Source organism: Anoplopoma fimbria, chromosome 2 (assembly GCF_027596085.1).
Source record: "Anoplopoma fimbria isolate UVic2021 breed Golden Eagle Sablefish chromosome 2, Afim_UVic_2022, whole genome shotgun sequence".
NCBI lineage: Eukaryota > Metazoa > Chordata > Actinopteri > Perciformes > Anoplopomatidae > Anoplopoma > Anoplopoma fimbria.
In genome coordinates, this window is record NC_072450.1 from 13,030,732 (window position 1) to 13,057,206 (window position 26,475).

Consider the following 26,475-nt stretch of genomic DNA (forward strand, 5'->3'; position numbering starts at 1 on the left):
TGAGAGTATCATGTCACTATGTAAATAATTAGGATGCCTTAACTCTTGTTTGAAAACCAGTTTGTCAGTGTGTCTGTAAGCTGTTCTGGGTTGTTTTTTTTGTCCATGACTAAAGACATAAGTCGGTAACTATTATTATTTTTTCGTTTGTATTTTTGGCGGGAGGGGTGGGGGGGTACAGAGTGGACATTGAGGGTTGTGTGGGAGGAGGGAGATACTATTTGTTTGCATATAAAGCTGGTTCTGCAGCTTGAAAGACTTGAGTCAAGAAAAAACTAAAACAAAACCAGCATTGACCGTAAACTCTCGCTGCCGTCCTCGTCTGTCACAACCAAAGACCGAGAAATATTTTCCCATTTTACATTATGGTAAAGCAACAGAGACTACAACTCTATTTTTGATACTTTGAAATGGATGTCATTCCTAAAAAGGTTGGGGACATGTATGAGTGTTGAGAATATATATATATGTATATATATATATATATATATATATATATATATATATATATATATATATATATATATATATATATATATATATACACATATACATATACATATATGTATATGTTTTGTAAAATAAAAAGGGAAATACAGGTTTAGCTGATGTTTACCGAGCCTTGTATTGTCATTTCTTGTATATTTTGTATGTTAAAATTTTGTAATTTTTAAGACTGCAGTGCTTTTTGAAATTATTCAAAGGGAAAACCTTGCATCATACTGTAGGCTCTAAAGTAGTGTATATCAATAAAAGAGAAAACTCATCTATGGCCTTGTGTCCCTTTTTCCATATCCCTGATACGCAAACATGAAGTCTTCTATCACCACAGTGTGTGTAGACGGCACTGGCATGGTGCAACGTTGTGTCAATAAAAGGTGAGTTCTGATTTGGATCAACTTCAGCAAAGTTGGCTTCTATGAAATGGAGATAATGCACATATCTATAGAATGTAAAATGAGTCTGCTTTGGCGCCCTCTAGTGGTACTATTAAAAGACAAGTAGCTGCAGACAGCAATGCACATTTCTTTAAATTCTATAACGTGTTGTCTCTTAACCACCTGTTTATTCATAACTATTTGCCTTCCAACCTGCCTCTGCATCATATTACTGTAATCCCCTTAATGTAACATAAACATCCACCAGCTAAAAGTACAGATAAAAGTTAAAAGTACACCAGAGGACAGGACCTGCCAAAAGGAATAACTGAGCTATGAATCTTGGCTCTCCCTAAAGAAGTGTTGGTTGGCATGACACTGTTTTTGTCACTGGCTTGTCAGAAGACTTGCAAACACCTCTCGTCACATGATCGTACAGCTGACACAGAAGCAAAGATATTTTCTCAGTTGTTACTTCTACAGATTGCCTTCTCAATTGTGCAGCCTTTTTATCAGTTACACCTGCTGACACAAAGACTTGTATAAGCATGCCTTTCTTTGATGTCATGAAGATAACTGTTCTTTGCTGTTGTTGTTATTGGGGAATATCATTATGTGTTTAGGATTCCAGCTGAAGTGTCTGCCAGTTTATCTCTCAACTGATCAGACTGGTTCAGCTGGAAAGAAGGATTTCACTTGACGATGGAGACATTGAGAATTACTCTTAAGATTTGGGAGATTTAAATGAGTGAAAGGAGGTGATGAGAAAAGAAGCCTTGCATTCATTACAGTCTACTGGCCCATAGCGAGCAGAGATGGGAGTGTCAGGGGGAACAAAACATTGCATTCTGGGAACCAGGCCAAAGACCAGGCCAGTAAGAACCTGTGAAGTTAATGAAAACTCTTGATTGTATAGTGTTGCTAGTGCCAGATTTGATGTCAGTATTAAAGCTGCTCATAGATGAACATATAGCCATGCAGAAGAGCGTGAGACTGCATATATCTGACCAGAAAAATAAAAAAATAAAAAATATAAGTTATAATGCAAAGTGACAGAAAGTTATAATCCATGTATTTTTAGAGGATGAATAAGGATCACAAGGTTTAAAACATGTAAGTAACAATAAATGAGATGCTACTTTCCATCATGTACAGGCTGATTCCACTGTTCTTTATGTGTCCCCTCTGTCTCTCTATGAGTCTTTGTGTTTGTTTCTCTTTTTTTCTACCTTTTTACTTTCCATCTATCTTTTCCTACATTTCCATCTGCCTTTACTTAAAACACTAACTCACCATGTAAATGTTAATTAGGGCAAATCCTCTCAATGATGGCATTACAGTGGTTCGATACCCGGCTTCGGCAGTCGATGTGTCCTTGGGCAAGACACTTAACCCCAAGTTGCTCCCGAAGGCTTGCCATCGGTGTGGACTGGATGTTGCATGAATGTTAGTTAGAGTCTGATGGTGGCACCTTGCATGGTAGCCTGTCATCAGTGTGTGAATGGGTGAATGATATGTAATATACTACTGATTGTAAGTCGCTTTGGATAAAAGCGTCTGCTAAATGACTGTAATGTAATGTAATAATCGCAACTTCAAACATTTGGTTAATATTGGCCTGATGTGGTGCAGGTGTAGAGTTTTGCATCTACGTAACATCAGTGAAAACTCAAGTAAATAGATTGTTTCCAGCTCCTCTCTACCAATGAGTACTTTAGACTGTTGCAGAACATTGCCTTGAATTAGCCAGCACTTCTGTAAAATCACTGTGCAAAATGCTATTTTAATGTTGAACCAGGTCTCTTGCAGTAACACACTGCTACCGGCTCACACAACATGAAGGCCTAGTCTTTAATAAATCCCTGATGTCCCCAACTATACTATTATATAACTTAAACACTCTATATATGTACTATTGTTGTATCCAAAAGTTGAAATACTTCTTTAATATAAGCAAAAGATACGTCCTTCAAATTCTTACACCTATAAAAACCTGGGTCAAGAGGACAGACAGCAAATATGAACAAGCCAGATGTAACGTCACCGACTGAGTATTAAAGCATATATCTAAACATTTTTTCAGACAAACATTTACTCTAACTAACATTTCTGAAGCCAATTATTTGAGGTACAAACACTCGGCTAATTAAACCTTTTAAAACACAAAGACTGGCTCTCTGTTTGCAGGTGTGTCTCTGCTTGTGCTCTGCATTCAGGAGTTCTGCTCATTTACTTTCCACTATCAGCGTGAGTCATAAGCAGGATTCATGCCTCATGGAAGTACATGTATCACAGACCAGTTCTGCCACACTACTTCCTGATTCAACAGAGCCGACCAATGACATTACAGCACTCACCACGGCCTCCCACCCTCACCTTTCCAAACCAGCCAATAGAAGAGGCCCGTTTGGGCTCTCCTCGCGTAGAGGCCGAGCAACACAGGTAACTCAGGAGAAAAAAAATAGAAAGGAGAGGAGGAAAAAAGAAAAAAGGCTTGTTATGGAGTTCGTGTGAAAGAAACACGGATTTCCACCCTTCTTTACCAGTTAAACCAGTATCTCTGGATAGAACACACTCAAGTACTTCAACAGGTAGAGTCTCTGACCGCAAAACTCTTTCGTGGCTCCTCTGAAAATAATCTCCCCCCTTTTTCCTTCTCTCCGTTTACCTTCAATTGAGTTTCCCAGCCCCCTTTTGTTCGCTCTTCTTATCACTTGGAAAAAGGTGAAACCCTCGTGTTGTTTTTATTTTAATCTTTGCTTTAATTGTAGTTTTTACCCCTTGTGGTCCCTGATGGCTTCGCACAGTGATACTCTGGTGGTGTTCTTTGGGGCAACAGCTGGTGCAAATGGGGGTAAACTGGGTTCGGATGAGAGGGAAATAATTCTCTTGGTGTGGCAAATTGTGGATCTACATGAGAAAAAGGTACGGACCTTTGTGACCCGTTCGTTCGTTTGTACGGTTTCGTGTGTATCCAGAGTGTGTGTGTGTGTGTGTGTGGCATAGTGTCTACCTGTAGTACAACCGTGTGTTTGACATGTAAACCAACACGGTGTCCTCCACCTGGAGCCGCGTGAAGCCCGCTTGGCGCTCGTGCTAGCTCACGCTACACCAGTGCTCCGTCCGGCCGCCTCGTTAGCTCACCTTTCTACAGGTGCGTGTGTGCGACCGGCACACTTTAAACACGCAGGTGAGGAGACTGCGGTTTCACCTCGTGGAGTAAAAACACACCGTTTTGGTTTAGCATGTCATGTTCTTGATATAAACACCGCTTTATTGACAATTAAGTCCTTTTTTTTTTTTTTTTTTTTTTTTTTTTTTGCAACTACATTGTCAATTGTTTTTTAATTTTGTAAGAGTTAATTTCCTGAATGTGGGTGTGTTTTAAGTCTATAATTTGCCATAAATAAAATTAAAAAAAACATTATTTTCACGCTGTATTCTGCGCCATGAACCGCTAAACTCATCCGCAGGTCGGGAAGCTTCATAGATGTCTTGTGAAGCCGGACGCGTTGGAGCTGACAGAGCAGTGTAAAGAGGAGACGGGGCTGACGGAGGACGAGCTCGCCAACGCGGAGCCCCTGGACAAAGCCCTGCAACAGGTGAGTCTCACTGCTTACACTACATGGGTTGGTGCATTTTTCCTGCATAAGGAATATTTAAGAGGAAGAAGAATGTCTACTTTATCAATACCTCTTCGGTAAATGTAGTTGGTTTTTTTCCACTCAATTGTTACACCTAAACACAGAGGACCTATGGACGTGCATTATTGTTGTGGAGATATGAGATGAGCTGAGTGATGGGGTGGCCATAGTCAGGGGTTAATAAGTGCCTCGCTTAAGGCCCCCTTGGCAGTTCCCAGGTGTAGGACTGGGCAATAATTCAATTTGATCATTTACAGTACCAGTCAAAAGTTTGGACACACCTTCTCATTCAATGGTTTTTCTTTATTTTAATTTTTTTTCTACATTGTAGATTAATATTGAAGACATCCAAACTATGAAGGAACACATGTGGAATTATGTGGTAAACAAACAAATGCTCAACGAACCAGAATATGTTTTAGATTTTAGATTCTTCAAAGTAGTTGAATGAGAAGGTGTGTCCAAACTTTTGACTGGTTACTGTACAATCTTGCAATGGAATCGTGTTGTGTTGAAATCATATCTCGGGATCATTTTCACGTCTAAATTGATAACCAGTGCATACTCATTTTTCTGATTCATTTCACATCTGATTATTTTTGCACTCAAGTTCTTGATTAAATAAAAAATAAAACTCTATTTTAGATTGTTAATAGCATACAAAACCATGTGGTTATTTCATATAGACTATTTATTTTTATTCAAAAAAAAATGCCATATCATATATTATTGTTATCGAGATATGCAATGGCCTACATTGGGTTAGAAGACTTCGGCCATATCGCCCAGCCCTACCCAGGAGGTGAGGTGCCATCTCTCCAGCTACCAGTCCTCACTACGTTACTGGCGTTTAACCAGCCACCCTCAAGTCCCCAGAGGCTGAGCTACTGCTGGCCCCCAAAAAATCTTTTCCCATGTATGACAGGCCTTGTGAAATCTCTGACTGGTGAACTGAATGTATTCATAATAAAAAATAAAAATAAATAAAAGCAACAAAATCTCTTATCTGACAGTAACATGGTGAGAAATTCAGAAGTTTAATTAAACTCGGCCAGCTTTTCTCTTGACGGTTAAAGCCCAGAGCGAGATGAGACATGACAAGCCTGACTTGGTCTTGGGCTGTAACTTGATGTGAGGTGTGTCAAAATTTCCCTGATGCCCTTTAGAAAAATGGTCTTCCACCTGGCTGAGATATGTCATTGGTTTGGCCCTGACAGTTAAATTCTGCTGACAGTTTGTAGAAGCTAAGGGGCTGGGATGGGCAGAGCCTGAGGCCTCTGCAGATAAGGAGGAGTCGCAGGTCTAGTCTTGTCTGGCTTGATGCATGCTGCAGACATCTGGAAGGCGGAATGTTTACCTGGGACCGCACCTCTGTTTTAGGCTGCAGGACAGACCGACTTAAGCTTGATCGTCAGCTCAGCACTTCTTTATGACAGAGGTGAGAATTTGCTCTCTGGTTCCTCCCTGTCAGGAGGTGTTTCAACAAAAGTGTTGCCAAACATGTTTTTCAACCACCTTCTCAAGAGTGTTTGTTTGCACTTGCTGCATGTTTCCCAACACCTCTAATATGTCATTATCATGCTGGACTAGTGCGTTTTGGTTGATATTAGCGCTGCTGTGGTCTTAATACCACGCATGCACAAGCGGGTTGGTTGGAGTAATCAATTGAAAATAGGGTTGTTTTCTGAAAGTTCTTTCTGGGGCTATTTTGCAATGATGCTGCTGGGGTTATGACACTCAATGCATAGCCTTACACTGTTTAAATTTCATTGGAGTTTGAGCCAAACGCTGAAGCCATTTGGGCCTCGTACAGACCTGTTAACACTTCAGCTCCACTGTAGGTTAGTTTGTGTGCTGAAGCTTCAAATATTAACCCAGGCAATCAGTTCGTTCTGGGCATACCTTTGTGTCACCAGTGGCTTTCTCTCTCTCTGTGTGTGTGTGTGTGTGTGTGTGTGTGTGTGTGTGTGTGTGTGTGTGTGTGTGTGTGTGTGTGTGTGTGTGTGTGTGTGTGTGTGTGTGTGTGTGTGTGTGTGTGTGTGTGTGTGTGTGGTGTGTGTGTGTGTGTGTGTGTGTGTGTGTGTGTGTGTGTGTGTGTGTGAGATGGGAGGTTGGAGAGATTAGCAGGGGTGGTTTTTTTTAATTTATTTTTGTACACAAGGCTTCAAAACAAATTGCCAGCTAAACTCTGTAACATTGTGATTTGTAGCAAGCTCAAAAACCTTAAATATAATAAATTCAGTCTACATGATTTTTGGTTTCTATATCCTCAGTTCCAGTGAATGAAAGTCGCTACGTGGCAGGCCACCAAACCCTAGAACAGCCCACTGATATTTGATTATTTTAGAAAATTCACTGTCTCGATTCCTTTCAAGCCCTCTTAACTTATTGTTTACTATTAAGCAAGTAGAAAAATATCTAATCTGTCTGAAACTATTATTATACATGTGAAGAGACCCAATAAGAAAAAAAAAAAAAAAAAAAAAAAAAAAGATATATATAATCACATGTGTCAGGGCTCTGGCAGAACAGATTGATGTGTAAGGGCTATAGATGACATGCTAGTATTAGTGCATTTGTTTTTATTACTATAGCTGTGACACTTTTATCACATTATGGTGTATGAGTATGTGAGTGTCATGCCTGCCGTTCAGTTCAGTTCCTGGTAGTGAGCTGATGGAAGCTGTTGTCAGGCTGCTGCTGACTGCTCAGGCTTGACTTTAGACAGGGACACTGACAGCATGTCACAGCCTGTTGGGAGTGCCATGTGATGATGATAATGTTGTTGTTGTTGTTGTTGTTCCACCAGTTTTAGACCACAGTCAGAAATCCTGACTACTGGCTTTGACAATGAGTAAGGTTATTGATTTGGTGCTTGCCTAAGGGAACCGTATTGTGACATGGGAAATATGATGAATCACATCTAAGAGATATTCACATAAGCTGGATTTCAACACTACGGCAAAAGGCCGCTTAAAGATGACACGCACAGATTTGAATGAATCCGAACCTGCGATGATGTAGTCATTGTTAGGTGTGTCTAAAGACTCATGAGACCGAAATGTAAGTTAAAGCCTTTTCTAAAAGGAAGCTCGTAGAAGAAGTTTGATGTTTTGTGCCTGCTGCTACCAGAGAACGACTGATAGTTTTTTGTTTTTTAAAGGCTGATATAAAATCGATAATTTAGGGGAGAAATGTGAAATAATATGAAAATGTTTTACATATAACTTGTCAGTTTGCTATGAAATCAGCTGTTCCTTAGAAAAGTTCCTCATATTTTTTAACCTTATCTCCAGAATAATGCGTTAAAGGTTTTTTGAAGCGGAGAATAACTTTCTGAAAAAGATATCTCAAACTTTCTAAATACGATGATTGATCGGCCAAACTGATTAATCGGTTGACCTTCAGTTGCTACAGTGACCACGTTTTACAAGAAAGAAGGTTACTTAGAGAAATCTGACTAAGACTTGAGGAGCAGTAAACTGCAATGACCTGATGGCTTCAAAATCACGTTTGCACTCGTGTAACTTTGTTAATGTATTAATGATTAATGTTATGTGAGAAAAAGACACAGCACCTTGAAGGGAGGTTAAGATGGTGCAGTGAGAGAACAGTTTCTGTTCCTGTTCTGATGCAAGAGTCCTGGGACAGAGGATGACGTATGATGTACTGGTTGTAAAGCCCTCTGAGGCAAATGTGTGGTTTTGGGCTTTACAAAATATACTGAAATTAATTGAATTGTGGTGCACATGCTCACGATGTAAAAAAACCTTGTTAGAAACTGAGTTAAGAATACACATGGCCAGAGATGTATAAAAAAAAAAAGGAGGGATTTGTCATTTATCTGTGACCCGTGTGGATTTTTGCCCAGTTAGAAATGATTCTGAATCCAAACAATGTACAACTCGTGTGTGAGTGTTATCCTTAAACCGTTTCCACACGGATTGCCCCGACACTCCCTGTTGCTCTTATCGGGATTTGCTTCAGCCACCTCCACCCCACCTCACCTCTGCATGCAAACAGTCCGGCTACACTGGAGCACAAACTCTGATAGCACCATGTTCAAAGGCCACTTCCTCCCCCTCATCTGTGGAAAAGCTTTTCAGAGGCTAGAGTAAACCGAAAGTTGGTTTGAGAGAGTGTGTGGGTCCTAAAATAATGAACCAGAAAAGAGCTACTGATTTTGCATTGGACAAAAAAAAAAATCAAGAGAATGTGATGTGTTGAAATTGGCAGCTGTTTTTTTACAGCAGTTTGAATCATGCCAGTAAGCGAGGATAAGGTTGGTTGTATCACAGGAATAAAATCATTATTTGTCTATTTATTATTTGTTTAAGTAGGACAGCTAGGTGTTTATTGGCATGTTTTTTGGCAACAAGTGAAAAAGAATAGATTACTGAAAATCTTAGAGGAAAAAACCCTTTCATGTAAAGGACTTTATTTACCAGTGTATACAGTAGTTCATGCTCATTAAAAACTGGTCTGTTCGTGAGTTTGGCTCAATGGCCTGTTGTCTTTGCCTCTCTGTTGTTACTGTGAGATTTGTCTTCTGTTCAGCTTGTTTGCTCAATTTAAACGTTTTTTGACACAGTGAAGAAAAGGAGCGGGTGTGCCGCCTAAAACATTTGCTCTTCTCTCAGTAATCCGGTTTTAGTAATTGGCCAAGGTGGAGCTGCCTGCACAGCTATGGGCAAACATAAGTCCTGTTATCACTGCAAACATGAAATTGTGCAGTATGGCTGTCCTTTTAAAATGTGCTGCTGGATTAATCTACACAACACTGGAGTATCGTAGTTTTACATTTTTGCGTTTTACTGTTTGAACGATTAAAGTTTCAGGTGTTAAGTTGGATGAAAGAAGACACCTGATTTGTTTAACTGGCATTGTGAGCTTGTAGACTCCTGCAACTCACTGAGAAAAAAAAAAAGCAAAGACTTTAAAGTTAAGGACTTTAAATTCCTCAACTGTGTGCTTTTTCCTTGTTTGCCACTTTCTTTGACTCTTACAACTCCATCAGTGGCTATTGTTGCAAAGGCTTCAATACAAGGTGTGCTGCTGAGGTGGTGTGTTGATACTGTGGTCAGGGCAGTTTGACTACATCAGCAGTATAAAATGCTAATTGGACTAGACTTGGATCAAAACATGAAGGGGTGGGTAGATCTTTATGTGGCCAAGACTTCAGAAGAATTCATTTGACTATTTTCTATTGAGTATGATAATTAAAGCACCTGGAAAATAGATCTGTCCTCTGTGTACGTTGTTTCACTAATCGTTTCTGGGTTCCACCTCTTAGTCAAGCATAATGTTGTGGTTGCACACAAAGCTGAGAATGTACCCGTTCCCCTTTTGTTCTTATGTACCATTTATCATAACAGCCCTTAAGAAAGAAACCAATTATGTCTGGGATTAGAGTGACAGCCAACACAGCACATCTGTCATCCAAATATACACTGTTGTTTATCCATGTCAATTAATAACTCCTGTTTCAGATCCAGGTCACCACGCCAGCATTCACTTATTTAACAGCTCTGGAAAAGCATCCATACTGTCTTATAACTTGTTGTCCTCGATCTGAAATGTTACTGTAGGACGTGTATCCCTGCTACTAAGGGAATTCATACTTTCATTTTCAAACAACATAGTAGATCCACGTAACGCTGTTTGGCAGCTATTACTTTAGGTCTTTCCACCACAACACGGTGACCATCTACATTTCATGTGGTAAACTCACTTGTTCACTGTAAACCACCATCATATGTGGGAACTCTCTGGTGTTTTATCTGGATATGTTCCTGCTTTCCTTCTCAACTGACTCATGGGAGCTCTTTTGGAAATTAACTTGCATATTGCTCAAGTGTTTCTGAAATTCCTCCTGTTTTCAAATGACCTTGACCCGGTAAACTGCAGAAACATTCACATCGTAATGTGAAAGAGGCTGAGGGGCTTAGTTGAAAAATGCTAAAGACTGTCCATCAGTTTGCTATACTCACTATAGCACAACAGCAAACAGAAGTTACAAAATGCAAAGTATAACTTTTATATACAGTATGAAGACCAAATGGGGAGTTATGCATGAAATCAGGTGCTCTTCAGGGATGGGGCAAACAGTCAAGTAAATATTAATAATTATAATTGATTAAATCATTGATGTCCAATAAATTTCGACTTAATTATTCATCAGGGTAACTTTTATGTATCATATCTTTTTTTTTTTTACAGAAAAAAAACTTTACAGAAACCTGATAGAATCATCGATGTGCGAAAAACACCCACCCCGAAAACCCCCTTAGTCTAACCCAGTAGCACTTGTTCCTTTTTCAGCAGCTGGTTAGCATTGCAAGCCCTTTATTTCTCTCTGACTGTTGGGGAGCATGCCTCAACATGCACCTCTAATACTTTCTCACTGTCTGGAGATCAGTCCTACATAGCCAGTAGCCATGTGAACCTAGTCAGTCATTGGGTTTTAGCTGGCCTCACACCCAGATGGTTAGGGTTAGGGTTTCAGAAATTATGCAAAGCTATCTGGTAGGGATGCAAAGCTACAAACCCTTTTTATAGTCCCCACATCCTCCAAATAACCTATAACACTGTTTTTATTTTACCTAAAGTGTGACCTGACATTTAAAATCATTAGAAAATGGTGTAAACACTGTAAAATGCAGTCCTCTGACCTCACCAGTGGGCGTTTATATGAGGTGATGTCCTCTATTGACACTTGAATGCTGCCAACAAAAGGTTGACAAAACACAAGGACTAGGGCTCATTGAATGTGATGTTATACTTGTGTAAGTTGTTATACTTGTGTAAGTTGTTTTTCCTCTTGTCTGGCTGTGACTGTTGGTTGTGCTAAGAGAGAACCTGTGATCCTGGTGATTAGTGGTGTGATCATTCCTCTCCTTTGTCTGCTCCCTCCCTCGCTAGGCAAACACTAAAACCTGTTAGACAAGCCTCGTTCCTAATGAGAACCAAACACACAGCCAAATGTCAAACACAACGCCACCTTCACGTGTCTGCCTTTTAGATTAAAGTGTTAATCTCACTTTCACATTGTGGGTGGTGTTTGATCAACAGAGAGCTGAACCCATTTATTAGGAGGTCACTAAATGTTTGAAAATGAATGCGAATGAAATAATCCAAAATAAAGACGCTTTTAGATGTGTAAAGTTCATATTTAATTTTCAGTGTCCCGTCCTGGGGTACAATTATGAAATATTCATCTGATAAAATCCATGTTTCATTTTCTTTTCTCCTTCCTCTGGGTTTCCTTGTGCAGTTCCAGCAGACTGTGTCATCAGAAGTGAAATGCCTCGGCAGAAACTCTTTCACACTTTGTGTCGACAGTCCCCTCGTCATCCGACAGGCCCTCCACCCCGAGGCTTCCAAAAAGGTAATGGCTCATTCTGCTATTGCTGGTTTGTTAATCAGAAAATAAAGTCTTGAAATAAACATGTTTCCACCAGATGTTTTATTTATTTATTTAGAGAACTAGCATGTCATTCTCTGCCTGATGATGGCAGGAATCCCTCTAAACCAGCTACGACCTTCTCTGCTCATGGCTCAAGTTAAATCATAGTGTCCCATGTGGAAACCTTAAACATATATAACTAGGTCATTTCTAGAAATATCCTGGAGTTAAATGCGATAAGCTTCAAGGGTAGGATTTCTTTCCATCATGAATTCTGGCATTGACTCATTTTCGGAAGTAATTAATTTATTTGAATGATCTTTTCCTTCGTTTTGTTTCCTGGTTATAACTCTGACACAAGATAGTGTCGGCATGTACATACGTCTTTCTTCTGCATTCTCTCTCTTTCATCTCTTTGTCCCCTGGATTGTCCTGGTGTGTCTTAAATGTCATACTGAATACTTTGTCCTTTGTCTCTTCCTTTTTTAGAATCTTGTCCTTCTTGAATGTTTCTTTTCATTTGTGGATCTGAAGAAGGAGTTTCAAAAATGCTGCCCCAATGCCAGCCCTTTGCAGAAGCTCACATTCGCCTCCATGTTGGAATGTATCCTTAACTATTAGTCACATCTTTGTGATAGTCTATGTTGTAAATATTTCTTTGCAAATTCAGATTAAGATTTACTGATGTAAGAAAGTTGGCACAACATCCTTGCAGCATGACACATCAGCTAAATCAGAATAACATGCCGCTTAAACAGGTCAGTGTCCTTAACTAAGTGTGTAGATGTTGGTCTTCCTGCTGTGTCAGAGGAGTCGATGGGGGTGAAGGAGGTGAGCAGCATGGTGCAGCTGACCCTCCACATCCTGGCTGAGCCCTACAGTGAGTATCTGCCACACTTTGTAACTGAAATGATCTGAGCTGCCTTAAACTCTGAAAGGCCTGTGTGGAGAAAGCAGAGAAATACATATGACCACCACAGAAGTAGCATGCATTGTTTGCACCTGATGGTATTGGTTTTTAAAATCACTGTGACTGCAAAACTGAAGTCTTTGTGTTGTACCACAACCTGTCTTGTTTTTGTAAACCCTAAATGTTCACATATAGAACACTTTTTTAACTTGAGGATGTCGTAGTTTGTTGATATTAGAAGAATATCTTGATCGTATTATTGCTAGTTAACTACCCAAAAAGGCCTCTACTTCCCGATTCAATACTACTATAGATGATTTACTACAGTATGAATGCATGCAAGATGACTCCAGATAAGTTGCAGTGCATGTAAATCAAACTTTAATCAGACTTGTAAGTAGTCTTGTAACTTGAATGTTGCAGTTGCCTCGGGCTCTACCCCTTAAATAACAGCCAAGTATGTCCTTGGGTGTGACAAGCAACAGGAATGCTCATGGCTTAAAACACACACTGCTTGGCAGGGTGAACCTGTTCACTACAGTAAAGAGAGAATGTTGTTTTGGACATTCAGGATGCAGCACACTCAATAACACACTTTTTTTTTTTTTTTTTTTTTTTTTTTTTTTTTTTCAGATCACAAGTTCTCCTGTGTTGAAACAGTGAAGTACAAGTTTGATTCTGGCACATGGTATGTATGAACTTTTCAATAGATGTACATGTATCTCACTCCAGCTTTGTTTCCACCACACCCGTTTGTTCCTCCAGCCATATTCAGCTCTCAGGCCTCGGGCCCTTAGCATTGATTACAGCTACAAGGAAACCACAAGTGTGTCATTAAAGCTGTCCAACTTTGCCATCAAGTGCTTACCTGGCTATCTGGTAGCAGAACACCAAATCCTGCTGCTCTCAGGCAGTCAAAAGCCTGTCACCTTGGCAACCCCCCCGACATTTAATCATAGGAGTGTGTTTCTGGGTTGAGCACTTACTGTGAGTGGCCTCTCTGTGTGTGTGCAGTCAGTGGACGATCTGTTCAAATGAAACAAATACGATAGGGCTTTTTCTAAAAGCTATAGTCATCTGCAGGGATCTTTTTAACAATAGCTTCTAATTATTCTTCCTTTCTAAATATGGTCAGAATGTCATTAATGTTTTCTTTTTATTATTCTTCAGCAGCAAGACGGAGCCGGTGGACAGTGAGACAGTGATCAGAGCACGAGGGCTCCCATGGCAGTCCTCAGACCAAGACATCGCTCGCTTCTTTAAAGGCCTCAGTATTGCCAAGTATGTTTGACTTAATGGACATATTCTAATAACCCCATTATTGCTATCATTTTTTTCCCACACTTCTGCTGCAGAAAAACATTTCCAAGTGATTTTAGGAGATTTCAACATGATAGTCATGGTGCAGATTTGCAAATTTCACATTTTGTAGATAATTTAAAGTGCTCTTTTAAATGTCAAGTGGAACCCTCCAATATCAGTATTAAATGCTAATGTCATTGGTTTAAAGGCAGTAAGCATTTTGGGCTAGAATAGTCATGGGAACATCCACAAAACCTCAATGGGATATATTAAAAAACTATATACAGCTTTTATTTGCTAAAATATGAAATTAAATATGAAATAAAATGTATAATAATAAAATTGAATTTTATTAAATATGAAATGAAATAAATAAATCATATACCTTAATGGAGCTCTGCTCTGACGTTTTATCATTAACAGTGTTGTTACTCATGAGTGTATCTGTGCATCTGTGTGTCAGGGGTGGCGTGGCCCTGTGTCTTAACGCTCAAGGCAGGAGGAACGGTGAGGCCTTAGTGCGTTTCATCAACTCAGAACACAGGGACCTGGCCCTGGAGCGCCACAAGCACCACATGGGCAGCCGCTACATCGAGGTGAGTTTTCAGCATTTACCTCGTGTTCATACTGTCATTTTTTGGGGTTTTTAAAAATATGCTTAGCTGAACACGAGATCCATTTTTAAGTCCTTAGGTAGTTAGTCGGAGTCTGTTAAATGTCTTCTAAACTAAATGATGATCAAATAATGCTCTTTGTGACTCAACCCACTTTTCCCTTTTTGTATTTTCAGGTCTACAAGGCCACAGGAGAGGAATTCCTCAAGATTGCTGGAGGTCAGATTTCATATATTTTTTTTCCTCTCCTCTCTACTCACCATGTTTGTATGAGGATTCTTGCTAAAAAGGCTTCTGTTAGTGTGAGGTGGACTTTTATTTCATGTCTTTCCCGCATCTTTGAGGAAAAACAAGACCACATCTGTAAAAGGAGCAGCTCTTCAGTGACCGTAAAACAGGAGAACTGGTTTGTGCTCTGGCTCTCTCTCTCCTATTACCTGTGTCTTTGCCTCATCCCAGTGACTCTCCAGCAGCTTATCTTGGACTAATGAAAGACTCTTTGTGAGGAGTCCCCCCCCACTGCCCCTCGTCCCTTCCTCACCTCCTCATCCCCTGCCCAACTTTTCAGAGCCCTGTGGGACAGAAATTTCACTCTTGGCTAACAGCAGCTCACCTGTTCAGTTCAGCCTCGAGCTGCACTCCCCCCGAGGGAGAGATGGCTGCCGCTCGGTGAAAGGACCGGCTCAGTGTTGATACAAAAGGGGTGTGAAGAGACAAAAGCAGGGCCCGGGGTCTATGGACCACAGAGCAGCAGCCACCAGTAACACAGGACAGAGATAGCAGACAAAGAAACACAGTCACACGGAGCAGATAACTTACAGCGGCCACCAGTCCGACTGTGGACTTTATTCAGATGAGTTAAGATCAGTAGAGATTGACAGCACATTGGACTATAAGCAAATGGTTCAAGCAGACAAGATTGCTGCGTTTGTAAAAAGGAATGAAAGCAGTTCACAATAAACTTGTAAATTAAAGTATTATCCAAAACATTTAGTGTATCATTGCTGTTTTGGAAAATGACATTAGTTATTGAAGCTTTTACAATATAATGATAACAATAAATATGGGCTGCAGTCTCCTGGCTAATAGAAGAAGGCACACTCTCTTAAAAAGTAAAAAAAAAAAAAAAAAAAACTGGCTAGTCAGTAAAGGTTATTTGACTGAGCAGTAATAAACAAACCATGAGGCACTGAACTTCATATAACTGGATGTCAAGTCAATTGTATATTTTGATCATCAAAATGCTCTTAATTTTTCTGGACATTTGTTGCATCTACTGTGTATTTTAAAATGGTTACAAAGCGATCAAAGATCATGGCACTGTTGGCAAACATACTGTCTGTATACATTTCTGTGACCTGAGGTCAGTTGGTTTAACAGCACTACACCAGATGTGGTAAATTGCAAATTGAAGGGTTGACTGTGAGATAAGACGAGACATTGGTCATTTAAGTGAACATATTGTCTTTATTATTTGCAAGTCTCACAAGATTGGAGACCAGATGTAGGTGATTGAGTAAGGGGGGGTCTGTGAAAACAGCTGCGTACATTTCTTTTGACTTGGTTCAGCCGGCTGGGCGAAGCCACTGTGACTCTTTTTGGTTGCAACTCAGCCATTTTGCCTGTAAGAACACCACACTTTTGATTCTGTTCTGCTTCTTTGCTGCCTAAAACTGTATGGTGATGCTTGGAATTGTGGAAGGAGAACCTAGGGTAGAGGTGTTGAGATATGAGGATACATACACCGAGGAATGATCAAAATGTGTCAAATTACTGCACATTTTTGTATACCATGGTATCTCTCACTTTAATATCTCAAGGCCATTGTGGACAATATTGCAAATCAATAAGCATGATTCCTTTTATGGCAAACTTAGATTTGTATTGTTATTGGATCCATTTTATTAAATACCTCTTTATTTTTTTTAATGTTTAATTTTCTAGATTAGCCAAAACCAGGCATCACTGTGTGGTTATTTTATACTCTGGGATGACAAAGGTCTGGTTTGTAAATTCACCACTTTGGTTGAAACTGAGATATTTCAACAACTATTGGATGGATTGATGATTTAAATTGATGTTAGCATGCTGACATTAGCATTTAGCATTACAGCCTCACTGAGCTGCCAGCACAGCTGTAGATTCTGTCTTGTTTCAATAAAAAGTTTCTAAACAGATTTTTGTGAAAAATGATGATGTATATCGACAACGCAGTATAAAATAAGATGGATGGCTGATATGAGCCATATTGCCCACTTCCAGTGAGTGATTGCTTAATCATTGCTCTCCTCTTGACTCTAGGTACGTCTAACGAGGTGGCCCAGTTCCTGTCCAAAGAGAACCAGGTGATTATCCGGATGCGGGGGTTGCCATTCACCGCCACACCCCAGGAAGTGCTGTCCTTCCTTGGACCTGAGAGTCCAGTTACGGACGATGCTGAGGGTCTGCTCTTTGTCAAGTACCCTGATGGACGGCCCACTGGAGATGCCTTTGTCCTCTTCTCTTGTGAAGAGTACGCCCAGAACGCCCTGAAGAGGCACAAGCAGATCCTGGGGAAGCGGTACATCGAGCTGTTTCGGAGTACTGCAGCTGAGGTGCAACAGGTACATTCTGTTGTTTGTGTGGGAGAAATCTTTGAGCTGTAAGGTTGGTCATGATGTGGAAAAAACCCCATAATGTCAAATTCTTAAGACTACTTCCTAGAAAATGTGATGAAGGTTTCAAAATAGAGAAATACCATTGGTGTTGTCACTGGTGGTTTTTCTGTAAAGAGAAGGGTTACTTTTTAGCTCCCCCGTACAAGATGCTTACCAAAGTTAGGTTTGTGGTTTTGTGTGTAATTCCTGAAAGTTCCGTTTCAAAATAACAGTAAGACTGAAATTACGAAGAGGGGAACTTGTGGCTTTAACTTTCTATTTCTGACATAAACATGTTTTCTATGGCAATAAATTGAGTACTTTTTTTTTTATTTATTTTTTTATTAAGAGCCTTCTTGGGAAAGCCTTTCTATAGTCGATGAATAATAAAAAGGTTCCCTTTCTATTTGTGATGCCAGTCACCATTGGCTGACAGCAACAGAGACGTTGCTAAGGAACTGATGTCATGACAACAAAGAAAAGTGTGAAAACAGTTCCAATGAGACAGCCGTGACATCCAATAAGTCAGATGATTGTCGAGTCTGCACAACCGAAAATAAGATTTATATATTGCGCAATGTATATGTATGTTTCTATTAATCACCATGAGAAACGTCTGTAAACTCTTTGACTTCAGCTTGTTCCTGTTGGCTGTAAAATGTCCATGGCAAATGCAGTCAAGCATTCTATTGACGCTGTCTTCATTTGCAGAAAACAAGCAATTATGACTCTTGATTAATCAATGTCCTCTTTGTTTTCCAGGTCCTGAACCGCTACATGTCTGCACCTCTGATCTCCACACTGCCCCCTTCACCCATCATGCCTGTCCCCGTCCTCGCCACACCTCCCTACCTTCCGGCGGCCAGCAGCACCCGCGACTGTGTCCGCCTCCGTGGCCTGCCCTACACTGCCGGCATTGAAGATATCCTGGAGTTCATGGGAGAACACACCGTTGACATCAAACCCCATGGAGTCCACATGGTCCTCAACCAACAGGTCAGACTGCTGGGGACTCGTAGGCTGTGAAGCCATCCCCCTTCAAATCTCTTTATCAGAAATCACTGTAGTAGAAGAAAGCAAGGCAGACAAGTAGTGTCGTACAAGTATAGCAACACCTAAAAGAAAAATAAGAAACTTGGAAAAAGCCTACTTTACTGCTTTCTAACCTCATGAATGCAGCATTATAGTCATAAAAAAAAAAGTATTTAAGACCTCAAGCTAAGACAGATACTTTAGAATGTAACTTGATAGCCTAGCTCTGTCCTTCACCAACTGTTGTCCAAATCCATTATGTATTTGGCAGTAAAAATGCCGCCTCCTTTCAGTTTGAATTGTTAGTAGAATTTTGCTATATTCTTGTTGTCATTGTCTTAAATGAATTCTGTCCGTCTTCTCTGCAGGGTCGGCCCTCTGGTGATGCTTTCATCCAAATGAAGTCCCCTGACAAGTCGTTTATGGTGGCCCAGAAGTGCCATAAAAAGACCATGAAGGACCGATACGTGGAGGTGTTCCAGTGCTCCACAGAGGAGATGAGCATTGTGCTGATGGGAGGAACCCTAAACCGCAGCGGCCTCTCTCCTCCACCCTGCAAGCTTCCCTGTAAGTGAACTCAACCAAATGGTTTATCCAGCCACAATTAAGCCTGCTCTCCTTACGTAGCAGTATTGGTGACACTGATTGGATTTTCTGTTTTATATTATGTATATTTATTCGGACATTTATCGATTTTTAGAAATGCTGCCAGATCTAGCAGCAGACATATTTCATACCTGCATCTTACCTCCAGTCAATTTAAGTTCAAGCAAACTTATTTCTCCTCTTTCATATCCTAGAAATCTGTAGTTATGGTACACAGCTCGGTCTCCTCTTTACTTTGAAACAATGATGTCAGTTGAGGCTGAACTGAATGTAACTATGTGAACTTTGCTCTGTTCATATTCATATCTGTCTTTGGTGCTTGAGATTAGATTAGGATTGTCAGTTACAATAAAGTACCTCCATGTTTGTTTCTTTTTAATGGTCATTGATAAACAAATCCTTACCCTTTATTTTACCTCAGATTAACAGTTTCCAGAGAAGGTGGTTTTGCCTTTTAACCTCCTATGATTATAGTTAAGGTGATTTATTGTGCACGTAGTTTCAACCTGACTAACCTGGAAACACTTTAGCCCCAACAAGGTCAGCCGTGTCACTGTGTTGGCATTGAGGGAGACCACAGCTAACCCACAGCCCCACACCGATGGTGGCTGTTTGTATGTAAACACATCCATGCCGGCATTTGTGTGTGTTTACATTGTAGGTACGACAGCCTGAAGGACACAGTTGACTCATGGTGTTGTCAAGTTTGGGATTATATTGGTAGTATAACAGAAGGCACATGGTTTGTTTGTAGCCTGTTCAAATCTACATGCAGGATGTTGGAACTATTCATTTACTTCCTCGTACTACACTTTACGACGGGCAGGACTGTTCGTGCACTAAACACACACGATGTAAATGAGATCAATCTATATATCTTCGTCTGTTTCTGCAGGTCTATCTCCCCCCACGGCCTATGCGGCCTTCCCCACCCCGCCGTCCATGCTCTCTGAGGCCCTCTACCAGCCCCCCCTGCTGGCTGCTCCCAGACCACATCAGACCGTCACACATGGCCCTCCTCACACTCTGGCCTACTACCCCCCTCAGCCACACATGTATATGAATATGAACATGAACTACACCGCTTACTACCCCAGGTTAGTACGTCATCAGCTACAGCTAACTGCTAGGCCATTTGTACCTTCTGCTTTCCTCTAACTTCTCTCCTCCTCCCTCTCCCCTCCTTCTCCTGACTTACTCTCTCTCCAGCCCCCCGGTTTCTCCTTCCACAGTTAGCTACTTTGCAGCCCCACCGGGAGCAATGGCAGCAGCAGTCGCAGCCCAATCCCATTCTGCTGCAGCCGGCGCCTCTTCTGTGCTGCCTCAACCCGGCGCACTGGTCAGGATGCAGGGCCTGCCCTACAACACTGGAGTCAAGGACATTCTCAGCTTCTTCCAGGGATACCAGGTTAGCACATGTTGCACTGAAATAAAGGCTCTTAAAGGTGTTTGTAGGGCTGTAGGGGGAAATGTATTGTGGCAGTTTTATTCAACTGTAGGAGTGATTGTGGCTCTTTTTGTAAAATGCTAGTCAATTAGATTTAAACTGCATCTTCTTTCCCAAAAGCCCACTGTGGTGTTGCAGAAAGTTGTGTCAACCCGCAGCCACTTGATGATAATGGTGCATTTAAATGCTGACCAGAATAACAATAGGCAGTGTGTTTAGCTTTATCTTGTTGATTGTGAACTCTTCCCTCAGCCTGCAACCCCAGATGTTAAATTCTAGAGCTGCTGGACTGCTGAAGATTTACCCATTACCATTGGTGCTTTTTATTGCAACATTTAATTGAGAGACATGTGTGCACTTGTGCTCTCCTCCCTTCTCTTTGCTGCCCATATTTTTCGCTTGCAGTCCAAATTAGGTGGAGTCCTCTGAAGCAGGTATGAACCCTTACGGGTGTGGCTTCAGATAGTTTGGCACGTCGGGGAGGGAGGAGGGGTGGGGTTTGAGGTGGAGGGGTTGAGCTGTTGTGGCACAGAGCTTGGGGCTGCTGTTTCTATTCACGGCTTATATCACTGAGTAGTGGTTAAACCCCTTTACTGTGGTGTGTGTTTTGTGTTAGTGTGTGCGTGTGAGCCTTACTGTAGGGGTAGCCGGCATCAAATGCACACAATATAAGAACTTCTTCTGACTTGCTATCTATAGAACTTAAAGTGTGTGTGTGTGTGTGTGTGTGTGTGTGTGTGTGTGTGTGTGTGTGTGTGTGTGTGTGTGTGTGTGTGTGTGTGTGTGTGTGTGTGTGTGTGTGTGTGTGTGTGTGTGTGTGTGTGTGTGTGTGTGTGTGTGTGTGTGTGTGTGTGTGTGTGTGTGTGTGTGTGTGTGTGTGTGTTTGACATGGGAAAGGAAGAGCCTCCCACGCTAACAGGATGATGTGAGTGATGGTGGCCAGACACAAAAGCAAGCAGCAGAAAACACAAATAAAACAGCATGTACACCAAGGCACTAACATTAACCTGTGACAGACTGTAAAAGAAATGAGGTGTGAGAACTGGAGAGGCAGGGGACACAGCCATCGAGCATTAAATATCAAAATATGCGCTCTACAGATATTGAGCTTCACCAACGGATATCTTTTCGTATTAAATGTCCAGCGTTAACAGTAACACCCAAGTTTAAGAGTATATTAAGTGTTGGAAATATTTCCTCTTCCTGGCATCCAGTGTGTGTTTTGTGTGTGTAAAAAGCTGATTTCAGACCTGACTGTTGGCTGAACTATCGTAACTGTATCCTTAAAAGAGTGAGTGTGTGTTTTTCTGGCTGCAAAAGCGTCTCTCACACTGGCCCTGGGTGAGAAAACAGTTCCCACACCAGTACTGGTGTCCTTTACGTGACAGTCCCATGCCTAATCACACTGTTTGGTTCAAATGTAACCTGTCCAGCCAGGATTTGGTCTGTGTTTCTGGTTTGGTATTTTTGAGAGTTTATACGTCTGCATCTCGTGTGGTTTTTAAAACTGTGTTCTGTTAATTTGTGTAACGATGTGGAAGCCTCCCACCCTGACTGTCCGTTCATTATCATGCTATCTGTAGTACGCCCCTGACGAGTACAGCAGCATGGTTCAGATGAGCGAACAGGCCAGGAGTCTGATTCAGCCCAAAGAATGGCTCTGTCTTTAGGGACTCACCCAAAGGTAAGAGGAGCCTCCAGACCAGAGAACCGGCGTGGACAGAGAGGGCATTTCCTACACTTCAATAACATCTATATGTTTAGGCTCATGCAAAACATGCAGCAATGGACTAGCATCAAACTACCCAATAAGCACTGACTTGGTGATTTGGTTGACTGACTTGAAACGTTAAGGTTGGTTGAAAATGAAGTGTATTTTTATTTTATTTCACACTCTAGGCTATGTAAAACATTAGCATTTCAGTAAATATATTCAAATATGGAGAATATAGTTACTTCACATTTAAAGGACAGTATATATTTTAACCTGCAAATCACCAAACCAGTGCTTACTATGAGTTTGACCACACTAGTAAACTCACTGAATCAAAATGGAATCAGATTAAAGGTTGCGTTTTTATTTATGTTTATTTTGTTGCAATCTACACATCTTGCAGAAACATTGCAGCTTCCTAAATAAGGCTAGCATGAAATGCCACATATTATTGTGCTCGCTATCGACACTTTGTGTGACTTGAACTCTCTCATGGAAGTTTTACCATGAGAACAAATCACTACACATGAGCCATTATACACATTTTACCAATCTAAAACAGGAATGCCCGATCTAGCCAACAAGGTTCTGAGCTCCTGACCCGGCATGTCGGCCTGCTGCTTCTCAAACAAATCTGTTTCATGACTGAAGTCTCTCCGGTAGGCCTGTTAGGAGTGCTGAGTCCTGACATTTAGATAATTACTGAATACACATATAACACAGAATGTATGAAATATTCTAGAAATTAAATTTCTGTTTGTTTATTTGTTAAACCCTTTTAATAGAGTGACTGCAGGTCAAAGCTGTTGTCCCACATTTATTTTAACACCAAGATTAATTATTGTTAAAAGTTCTGGTTGGTTCTGTACCTGTTTTGTGCCTTCCACTTTTTCATAAATCTGGATTATCAGTTCAGTTTAACAACTTTGACTAATTAGCATTTTGCATGATTTGCAGAAGATGATATTCAATGCAGGAAGTTTGCTATTAAAAGTGTTGCTCTAAGTTATCATTAGAGATACAAAATAATTGTTAGGGAAGTGATACTGGAAAATCTTATGTGCAAATAATTGTGTAAAAGGTTGTAAGGCGATATCAGGAAGCTGTCCTGGATATTTTGTACATTCTGTGTATGGTGGACATTGTTCTGCAGCAGAGGCAGATAATCTGATGGCAGGGTTTCTCTTTCAAAGTGAACATTACAACATTGGGCTTATTTAAGAGCTAGCTGTAGTAATATTCACCAAACTACACGGCTTAATTACCAAGCACAAGATAATATACTTTCAAGTTCTGCCTCTGCTAACAGAAGTATTGATTTAGTATCACAGTTGACTATAAATTGTCAGTCAGTCTTGATTCAGCACTCGTCCTGCACATAACCGCCATAACCAAGTGGTTTCTGAACAAGGGCCCGACTCACTACCTCGACTCTTTTCCAGTGAACGTCCTGAATGCATCGTCCCGCTAACACTGTCTCCTCTCTCCTGCTCTCACATCCTCTTTTTGTATTAATGGATTTTAATACCGTCATTGCTGATTTAATCATTGAATTGTTTCCTATCTGCATGACTAATGGAAACTGATTTTTATTTTCTGCATCAAACTTGATTTTCATGCAAGACGTGGATGCATGCAAACTAACGGATGATTCCTGTGTGTGGCGTCACAACCTGCCCTGTGGGTTTCAGGTCCTCTGGGAACAGCATGTACTCTGCTTTTGCTCTTCAAACTCTACCCATTAATCTCTTTTTTTTTTTTTTTTTTTCTCCCCCTTCTACCTAACTGAACCGGTTTGATGAGACGAAAGTTTTCAAAGGGCATCGTTCGTCCTCTGCCTTGTGGGCTCCCTCTGGTGTTTTCACGGTGCAGCTGCATCAATACAAGTGACACTTATTGTCTCACGCGTTTGTGTCGCTTCATTTCTTTTTCTGCAGCTCCAGCCAGACGCCGTCCTCATCTTGTACAACTTCAGCGGCCAGTGCAGCGGCGAGGCCTTGATCACCTTCCACAGTGAGGAAATCGCCAGGCGGGCCGTAGCCGAGCGCTCCAACCACCCCTTCTACGGCCAGCAGGTCCACTTGGTCCTATGTAACTGACCACTAGCCCTTCATCTCTCTCCCTATCCTCCCGTAATTTAGGCTCGCATTGAAGTGCACTCTCGTCGAAGGTGCCTCCAACAGCTTTTCCAGTTGATCCCAGTGCCACTAAAAACGGCTGTTGAGCCTCTCCCTTTCCCATGATCTGCGATTATTAACAAAAAACTGACACTGCTGGCTGTGACACTCCTGAAGCTACTGTTTGAGTTTGGACATCCACTGGAGAAGCAGCTGAAGTCAGTAAAGCCTAATGTTGGGTTAATGACTTTGTGGATGTCACGCACAGCATTTCTGTGTATTTGTGCCTACTGTAATAGATGGTTAGACGGTGTAGAGCCTGGACAAATATGCATGTATATTTAAATGCTTTATCTGTGTCCCCAAATACGACTGTACAGATGTTCATCCTGAAATGCTTGAGGCTGTACAAATCACTTCTGCCCACAATTTTTTTTTTTTTTCTGTATGTTTCAAAATTTTCACTCTTAACCACTACACGATTTTGACTTTTCAGAATTTATGATCCTTTCGTGTTAGCTTTATGCAAACACAGATGAGTGTATGTGCATGCACACTGTTTATTGAGTTGATGGCCTCCAACTGTGTAGTGGTGCCATTAAAAAGAGAGAAAGAAGCCATAAAGACTGACTGTACTTCTCAACTGTCATGGATTCATTTGAACTAACCTTGAGCTGCAGCAACTGTTGATTAAAACTACAGCAACACCACAGATGTGCCAGTGTACCATCTAATTTGTAACTGTATTTTTTCTGTAAAAAAGCCTTTGTGTGTGACATACAGTATGTCATCCCATTTAGATATTTTCAAAGCACTACAGATTTATTTGGACGAAAGATTTAAGTGACAGAGAGTCTTTAACAAACTAATATGACAAATTGATTCTATTTTTATTAATTCCATTTCCTTCCTTTTTTTCGGAGATGTTGTCATGAGATATAAGGACAAAGTCATATCTTGAAGCCTTTTCTAAAGATCGACTGCAGCTACTAGATTTTTTTCATTTTGGTTTCCGGGGCTACGATCAGTTTAAAGCTGCTTTAATTCCTGCTTATGACCAGAGTACTGTATAAAAGCTGCACGAGTGTTTCCTGTGACAGGCCTGCTGACAGTTGTCTTAGTTTATTTCCCCATTTGCTGTGTCTACATTACCCAGAGTGCAATACTGGCCCAAACAAGGCTAGGTCATCCTCTGGTGGCAGAGGAGATATTTGTTTATTTTTTGCAAGTTTGACACTTGTATGAATTTAGATCTGTGTATAAGACCAAAAAATAAATAATGTTGACTATAGTCCATGTTTCTTTTGGTCTCATTTAATGAGATGATGAATTCATAAGGCGCCAATAAAATCAATCAATGTTGCCATAATGTTTTTATAAAGGGAATAAATCGAGGCTCGGGAACCAAGTGGACACAATTTCAGTCATTTAGGGAGAATATGAGTATTAAATATCAAATGAAAGCTCTCATCAAGATACCGTAAGTGTCAAAAGTACACAACTGAAATGATGAAACATAGGTTGTACTTAGACTCTTACGCCTTTCGGTTTTCTTTTAAGTGTGGTTTATTCTGCTCTAAAAGGGCATAAGCTCACGTGTGCTCTGTTTGACTAACACAGGAAATTTTGACCAAACTCAAATGAGCTGCCTGTGCCATATTCTGAACATAATGTTTTCTGTCCATATTATCAGATTGAGCATTAATATTAAAAATAATAAAATAAGTTTAAGTTGAAAATATTCATTAAACATTTTTTAAATGGTCAAAGAGTAAGATAGGCCTTCATTTGCACGAACATGTTCCCAACAAAAATGCTGAAAATATGGGCTTGTAAGTAAACAACTGTAAACCTCATTCAATTGAATTAAAGGAGCTCAGTTCAAAATTCAGAGCATTAATATAGCATCTAAACTATTTGCAATGTAAAGATATAGTGAGTAATAGAAAAAAAGAGCTGAAAATAAAGTCACATTCCCTCTAAAATGTATTATAATTTATTAATGACACTTCTATCAACACTTAAAAAAGATAAGAATGAATATATTCATCTTCAAGTAAAGCTTATCAAATTTCACAAAGGCTTTTAAAATTATAGGGTACAAGGAATGTATCAAATCAACTGTTTCTTTTGTTAAAGGTGTTTAAAAACCTCGATAAACAAACAAACT

The 26,475-nt window shown here is 40.5% G+C and overlaps 1 protein-coding gene across 4 annotated transcripts; it reads left to right on the forward strand.

The window, feature by feature from the left end:
• Positions 1–3,278: 3,278 nt before the first annotated feature.
• esrp2 (epithelial splicing regulatory protein 2) lies at positions 3,279–25,583 on the forward strand. 4 transcript variants are annotated; one of them, XM_054610019.1, is made up of 17 exons: positions 3,327–3,469; positions 3,650–3,803; positions 4,352–4,480; positions 11,796–11,909; positions 12,417–12,531; positions 12,712–12,807; positions 13,471–13,525; positions 14,008–14,118; positions 14,603–14,735; positions 14,930–14,972; positions 17,055–17,356; positions 18,152–18,385; positions 18,790–18,988; positions 19,923–20,124; positions 20,237–20,435; positions 22,058–22,158; positions 24,126–24,215. In XM_054610019.1, exons 2-16 carry the CDS (start codon positions 3,672–3,674, stop codon positions 22,142–22,144), a joined length of 2,151 nt encoding a protein of 716 aa, XP_054465994.1. In that variant the 5' UTR covers positions 3,327–3,469; positions 3,650–3,671; the 3' UTR covers positions 22,145–22,158; positions 24,126–24,215. The 4 variants fall into 4 exon arrangements, with proteins under 4 accessions (XP_054465987.1, XP_054465994.1, XP_054465979.1 ...); XM_054610012.1 differs by lacking the exons at positions 3,327–3,469; positions 22,058–22,158 and adding an exon at positions 3,279–3,320 and having other exon boundaries at positions 24,126–25,583; XM_054610004.1 differs by lacking the exon at positions 22,058–22,158 and having other exon boundaries at positions 24,126–25,583.
• The last annotated feature ends 892 nt before the right edge of the window (positions 25,584–26,475 follow it).